The sequence below is a fragment of the Culex pipiens genome, chromosome 2, assembly GCF_016801865.2.
Source record: "Culex pipiens pallens isolate TS chromosome 2, TS_CPP_V2, whole genome shotgun sequence".
Lineage (NCBI taxonomy): Eukaryota > Metazoa > Arthropoda > Insecta > Diptera > Culicidae > Culex > Culex pipiens.
The window spans coordinates 80,767,719-80,775,656 of NC_068938.1; the positions used below are offsets into that span (position 1 = coordinate 80,767,719).

At 38.2% G+C, this 7,938-nt stretch overlaps 1 protein-coding gene across 1 annotated transcript; it reads right to left on the reverse strand.

Moving 5' to 3' along the window:
* Nucleotides 1-1,012: 1,012 nt before the first annotated feature.
* Nucleotides 1,013-6,065, reverse strand: LOC120418301 (major facilitator superfamily domain-containing protein 6-like). The gene is made up of 3 exons (XM_039580630.2): nt 5,353-6,065; nt 1,569-2,407; nt 1,013-1,515 (listed from the first exon to the last, which is right to left on the reverse strand). Exons 1-3 carry the CDS (start codon nt 5,776-5,778, stop codon nt 1,089-1,091), a joined length of 1,692 nt encoding a protein of 563 aa, XP_039436564.1. The 5' UTR covers nt 5,779-6,065; the 3' UTR covers nt 1,013-1,088.
* Nucleotides 6,066-7,938: the final 1,873 nt, after the last annotated feature.

Sequence of the window (7,938 nt, forward strand, 5' to 3'; positions counted from 1 at the left end):
CTGTCGCCTCGAGTCTGGGTTACCGATGTGCAGTTTTAAACAACTTTTGCCAACATTTCAGAGACTAGTGAAAGTTGATTAAAATGTTGAGAAACATTTGAATTTTCCAACATTTCCCTCAAATGTATGTCCAGTCCAACCTAGTTTGCAAACAAGCAAAAAAAAAAACACACAATTCAACACCTCGTCAGTTCTGATGGAAAAAAGGGGTTGGGAAAAGTTTTCCACAACTGGCCACAATTTTCCGCCGTGGTGCATAATCCTGGCGTTTGTCCGCGCTGAGTGATTTTGCTTGTTGCCTGAATGACAGTTTTATAACTTTTGTCGCCGACAACTGCTGTGGGGTGGGCGCTGTTGGCTGGCAAAAAGTAGCACCTAGAGACACCGGACCGTGGGCTGTCGCGAAACGTCATCGCCGTTGCCGGAAGTGCACATCCAAGTGTCGAAGCACGTGGGAAATATAGTTTCGTTCCTGCGTTGTTTGGAGTTTTAATTAATTTGACTCCTCTTGCACTGAAGAATTGGGAAAGAGTGAGCAACATTTCGACGTTGTCTGTTATCTTGTCGCACGTCACTTTTTGAAGTTCCGAGAAAAATCCGTTTTAATTTTTGACCTTGAATAAACAAAACAAAGAGTATGGAATATAAACAATAACAACCATATTTTGTTTGATCATTTTGTGCATTGTCCCGAAGTTTGGTTGAATTTGGTTGCCGAAGTCCCGAGTTATAATAACAAAGTTTACGGTAGTCGGGCATGTACGTGTGTCAAACGCGTTCTGACATGAAATTCCTTTGGTAAGTTGTCGCACTTACAGCAATTTTCAGGGTGTGTCAAGATAGCACGACAAGATTGAAACTTCTTTCATATGAAATGTGACAACAATGCAATTTGGGGATTTGTGAAGGCCAGGTATAGAGAGCAGCCAAAAATGTCGTTCTTAACTCAATTTGGCCCAAAATGCACATGCGACAAGATAGCACGACAACAACGACATAATAAGTTGTATATTATAGTTTTAACGATTGAATTGTTCATATATTTTACTAAATTCTACAATAATCACACGACAGATTTACAATAGAATTCAAGCTGCTGACTTTGAACTCTCAGTCAATCCCACAAACTGTTCCCCTTTCGGGACCAACGACACTCTCTTCTCCAGCATCGTTTGCAGCACGGTCTGATCATGCTCAGCAGCCTCCTCCTTGTTCGGTTTATCATACTTCTTCAGCCACACCAGATGCAGCAGTTTGTAGCAAGCACCGCAAACCAGTGCAATGTACCCGGTGTACCGGAAGCCCAGCCTGGTTCCATGTTCCGAAATCAGGAAACCACCCACGAACGATCCGACGCCTTTACCCAGGCAAAAGTGCACCATTCCGGACACCCCGATCAGGGTCGCAACCAGGTTGTTTGGCGCCAGTACGGCACAGTACGTGGTGGCCACGACCCACATGAAGTAGCACGAGATAGCCTCGTTCAGCTCGATCGGAAAGCACCAGAAAGGGTTTCTGAAAAAAGGAAGTCGTTATTGGATGATCGTGGGGAGGTCAAAGTGACTCACTCAATAAAGGAATATCCCAATATCCTAAGTGCATGCGCCATAAACGCCACCACCAGCAGATTCACGTGCCCGGCCCACCGAGTAATCGGCCCCGTCAGGTACATCATCGGGATGCTGGCCACCGTTCCGACGGTGTAGGTCAACCCCAGCAGGTAGTTCGGTGAGCCCATCTCCTTCATGATCACGAACAGATAGCTCTCGATAAAGCCCCAAAACGCTCCCAAGAAGAACAGGAAGAAGATGAACATCAGCACGTGCGGCAGTCGCAGTATCTTGAACAGGTGCTGCATGATGCTCTCCGAGGGCTGTTTGTGGCCAACGGGAAGGAACACCACCGAAATCAGCGACAATCCCAGCAGAACGTCGTACGTATAGAACGCGGGTCTATAGTTTGTATCGCCCGTCCCGCTGGAGTAGTAATCGATCATCAGTCCCGTCAGCGGAGTAAAGATGGCCATCCCAGCGCTGGAGTACAACTTCTCGCGGCCAAAGTCACCTCCGTGTTGTTCGATCATGGTCAACGCGATGGGATCGGTGATGGTTAGGGTGGCCGTCAGCATGGTCGTGGCGAAGAATCGGATCAGCAGGTAGTACCAGAAGGTCCGATCGTACTCCGGTACACGAGGGAGGCTGCATTCAACGTTGAGATGATTTTGGATCACTTTCTTTAGAGTACAGTTTTCGAGAGCTACTAAGCCGCATGGGGTGAGGGAGTCTGCTGCTGCGTTGAAGAATGCCAGCTCAATTTGGCTGGTGGCATTTCTTCCTGGTGAACAGAACTGGATGTAAGTGTTCTCTGAGTCGGCTAGTTCCGGGCACAGTGTTAGGCAGGATGGACCCTGAAAAAGAACAATAATTCAAAATCTAAAAATCTAAAAATCTAAAAATCTAAAAATCTAAAAGTCTAAAAATCTAAAAATCTAAAAATCTAAAAATCTAAAAATCTAAAAATCTAAAAATCTAAAAATCTAAAAATCTAAAAATCTAAAAATCTAAAAATCTAAAAATCTAAAAATCTAAAAATCTAAAAATCTAAAAATCTAAAAATCTAAAAATCTAAAAATCTAAAAATCAAAAAATCTAAAAATCAAAAAATCTAAAAATCTAAAAATCTAAAAATCTAAAAATCTAAAAATCTAAAAATCTAAAAATCTAAAAATCTAAAAATCTAAAAATCTAAAAATCTAAAAATCTAAAAATCTAAAAATCTAAAAATCTAAAAATCTAAAAATCTAAAAATCTAAAAATCTAAAAATCTAAAAACCAAAAAACTAAAAATCTAAAAATCTAAAAATCTAAAAATCTAAAAATCTAAAAATCTAAAAATCTAAAAATCTAAAAATCTAAAAATCTAAAAATCTAAAAATCTAAAAATCTAAAAATCAAAAAATCTAAAAATCTAAAAATCTAAAAATCTAAAAATCTAAAAATCTAAAAATCTAAAAATCTAAAAATCTAAAAATCTAAAAATCTAAAAATCTAAAAATCTAAAAATCTAAAAATCTAAAAATCTAAAAATCTAAAAATCTAAAAATCTAAAAATCTAAAAATCTAAAATCTAAAAATCTAAAAATCTAAAAATCTAAAAATCTAAAAATCTAAAAATCTTAAAATCTAAAAATCTAAAAATCTAAAAATCTAAAAATCTAAAAATCTAAAAATCTAAAAATCTAAAAATCTAAAAATCTAAAAATCTAAAAATCTAAAAATCTAAAAATCTAAAAATCTAGAAATCAAGAATTAGGTTACGGAACCGGAATTTATTGTTCAAAGTGAGGGAATGAAAAATATGAAATGAAAATTTGAGCTCGATTCTTTTTGCCTTCCTCACTGAGGTAAGGCTATAATCCTGCTCTGAAAATGAACTTTTTATTAAAAGCTCCTAGACCCACCTTCATGTATACATATCGACTCAGAATCTAAAACTGAACAAATGTCTGTGTGTGTGTGTATGTGTGTGTGTATGTGTGTTTGTATGTGTGTGTGTATGTATGTATGTGACCAAAATTCTCACTGAGTTTTCTCAGCACTGGCTGAACCGATTTTGATCGAACCAGTTGCATTCGACTTGGTTTAGGGTCCCATACATCGCTATTGAATTGATTGAAGTTTCGATTAGTAGTTCAAAAGTTATGTATAAAAATGTGTTTTCACAAATATCCGGATCTCAATTATATGCATGTAAACGATGTCCGGATCCATCATCCAACCCATCGTTGGTTAGGTAATAAAAAGGCCTTTCCAATGAGTCCAAAACATTGAAGATCTGGCAACCCTGTCTCGAGTTATGACCACTTAAGTGCTATTTATGTACTTTTTTGAAGCCGGATCTCAATTATATGCACGTAAACGATGTCCGGATCCATCATCCGACCCATCGTTGGTTAGGTAATAAAAAGGCCTTTCCAATGAGTCTAAAACATTGAAGATCTGGCAACCCTGTCTCGAGTTATGACCACTTAAGTGATATTTATGTACAATTTTGAAGCCAGATCTCACTTAAATGTACGTAAACTATGTCCGGATCCATGATCCGACCCATCGTTGGTTATGCAATTGAAAGGCCTTTCCAAAGAGTCCAAAACATTGAAGATCTGACCACCCTGTCTCGAGTTAAGACCACTTAAGTGATATTTATGTACTTTTTTGAAGCCGGATCTCACTTAAATGTATGTAAACTATGTCCGGATCCATCATCCGACCAATCGTTGGTTAGGTAATTGAAAGGCCTTTTCAATGAGTACAAAACATTGAAGATCTGGCAACCCTGTCTCGAGTTATGACCACTTAAGTGATATTTATGTACTTTTTTGAAGCCGGATCTCACTTAAATGTATGTAAACTATGTCCGGATCCATCATCTGATCAATCGTTGGTTAGTTAATTGAAAGGCCTTTGCAAAGTGTCCAAAACATTGAAGATCTGGCAACCCTGTCTCGAGTTATGACCACTTAAGTGATATTTATGTACTTTTTTGAAGCCGGATCTCACTTAAATGTATGTAAACTATGTCCGGATCCATCATCCGACCAATCGTTGGTTAGGTAATTGAAAGCACTTTCTAATGAGTCCAAAACATTGAAGATCTGGCAACCCTGTCTCGAATTATGACCACTTAAGTGATATTCATGTACTTTTTTGAAGCCAGATCTCACTTAAATGTATGTAAACTATGTCCGGATCCACAATCCATCCCATCGTTGGTTAGGTTATCACAAGACCTTTCCAACGAGTCCAAATATTGAAGATCTGGCAACCCTGTCTCGAGTTATGACCACTTAAGTGATATTTATGTACTTTTTTGAAGCCGGATCTCACTTAAATGTATGTAAACTATGTCCGGATCCATCATCCGACCCATCGTTGGTTAGGCAATTGAAAGGTCTTTTCAAAGTATCCAAAACATTGAAGATCTAGCAACCCTGTCTCTAGTTATTACCACATAAGTTATATCTGTGTTTTTTTTTTATCTAAAAAAAAGCTGAAATGTGTGTCCAAACCACTCATATTACCCATTTTTGGTAAAAAGTGAGGAAGGCATCAACCACATAGGTGGATTAGGTTAGTTTTGGTTTTGCTTGTTTAGCTTGGTATGTTTGTTTATACAATACAAATTTTATTCTCAAAGAACGGTTGTAACTGATTTCTCTTAATATGCGTTTTATTTTTTATTCTTTGAAGAATATTTTTGAAACTTTCATTTGCGGGCATAGAAATTTAGAGTATTTGAAACTTCCTAACTGAAAATCAGACTAGATTCCAAAACCATAGCTCATTGTCATACCGCAAACTCCCTTCCAGCTACGTTTCCCCCGTACTCCTTCGCCACCACAGTCCTCAGCTCCGTCATGGCCCTCCGTGGAACAAAATGATCCAACGCGTGATGGGACACAATGTTCAGCACCAGCGCCACCAGCAGCACCGGTTTGTACCGGCCAAATCGATCCACCAAATAACCGGTGATGGGCGGACTCAGACAGGTCGTCCCCAGCAGCGTCAGATAGACGGTTGCAATTTCGGCCACCGTCAGTCCGAGACTCTGCATGTGAACCGTCAGGTACGGGACCAGCGACGAGGTAGCGCCAAAGATCAGAAACAGGGACACCTTGAGCAGCACCAGGTTTGGGTTGACGCGACGCTTGGTGGCCGCCACGTGGCCATTTTTCGCGCCAACGTGCTCATCTGTTTCCGTCGCCGTTTTGGGCGCCATCTTGCGGTTTTCCACGGGAAATTCCTAGCTGCTTCTGAACTGCTCTGCTCGGTCTGATTTGCACGCTAGAAGACTCCATAAAGGTGACAAATTGCGATTTTGCGCCGAATTAATTCACTCCAATTTTCCGCTCGAGATCGCGAGACACTGCTGCTGCTAGTATCACTCTGGGGGATGCTGTGCTTTTCTGAGACGCCACCACCTGGACCATGAACGATTGACGACCGGCGAGGAGAATCTGCGACTACGACGACGATGGGCTGACACTGACTGACTGACTTGTTGGTTGGATCGTTGATTCGTTGGATGGCTCTGTAGAACTTCCGTACACGGAGATGAGACACCTTCACACAACATCTTCCAATTATTATGTTTAGAGACGTAACGAGGAGTTGTGAGATTTTTGTAACAATCTTCCTATCACTTTTGAAATTTTTATCTATTTTGGTTTGAAAATTTTGCAATTCGTTTTTCCCCTATTAATTAGTAGTTCATTAAGGTTTGTCACTACATCTCCGGACTCGACTGACCAAATTGGCTGCTATTTAGGGGATTGATCTTTCCTGTTGTACGCCCCTGTTCAAGCCAATATAAATAAGATAATTCAGCATTATGCAGCATCACACGACAATGGCGAACCTCTCCACTACACACTCTAGTGACGGAGGGCGATTGTGGCTTTATTAATTTATTCCACTTCTCGCTGCGGTCAACACTAGAAGATAGCTAGCTATAATCTGGTCTATTTGCACTTGGCCATCAGAGATTGGCCACAAGTGAAGGGAATGTGGCTTACGATTACTGCTCGCTGCAGTCACGTTTGAGATCGTTTTAGAGCCTGGGAGTTAATTCAACGTCGCTGACGGTGTGCATGATCCTGTGGCACGTGGCCAGTTTCAACCGGGTAGTATCGGTAGTCAATACCTTGATATGGTGGATTTTTTTTTGTTGAAGCAATATAGACGAGACAATCTTTGTTTAGGATGATTAATTAGTGGTTTAATTAATATATTATTTATAAATAATTTATAATATAATATTAATAGCGGTTTAATCAATTAATTGTGGAATTACTATCACGTGACACACTGAACATAAGTTATATTAAAAATTGTGCTGGAAAATAGAAAAAAGACATTTTGTTAGTACAAATCAGCTTAAACTAAATTTCAAAACGTCGTTACATTGCAAGTTATTAATGATGCTATGAGATTGAGGACATTTTTATATTGAATTTATTTACAAAATAATGAGGATTTGTACACAACAACATTGAAAACTCCTACATTAATTTTCCTCTTTTTTTTATTTTTCCTTACATTTCATGACTACCAAACATTTGAATCAAATTTTGTTGTACGAAAAACTTTACTTCTCTTGTTCTATGTTTTTATCGATTCATTTTAAGTATTTTGATTTTCGTTTTTCTTTTACAGTATTTGATTGTTTCTGATAGTATATGGCTTGTTCTACCACCTTTTTTCATGATATTTTGCCTTTTTATTTTTTTAAACGTTTATATAGCATTTTTTTTGCGTGTTTTTCAAATTTTCTCCTGTAGAATTGTCCGATCAGTTGCAAAGTCGCATAAAAAGTAAAACTTTTCAACCTAAACTGTTTTAAACATAAAAAGTCCAATATTTCAAAAGATTAAAAAAAATTTTGAAAAGACATATTCTTGATGGTATTTTTTATCGATATCCGCCTAGAGGCGGTGGTTGCAGAGCTTTAATATAATATATAAAGGCAATTTTCGCCGTACAGACAAAAATGGTACGTGAATAATTGACAATCTGTACACACCATTTTTGTTTCGCTGAAATTCAATACAGTTTCAACGATTTGTCAACTGAAATTTCAGTATACGATTCAACAATTTAGGTATTACTGAACTCCCAGATAACTGGTATTTGTAATTTGTACAGATGATTGACTTAAATTTCTGTAAAATAAATGTCAGTTTGCTTTGCTGAAAATTCTGAAACATTCTTTTGTCAATTTGACCGATCATTTGCCAAAGATTCAGATTCTATTTTAAAAATGTGCAACGATTGTCCTCTTTCCAGTTGATTTAGTTTAAAAAGGTTGCAGCATTGCATTCAAATATATTTTTTTCAATCTTGGGGCTGTTAGACACACTTTAAAATCTGAAAGTGAAAT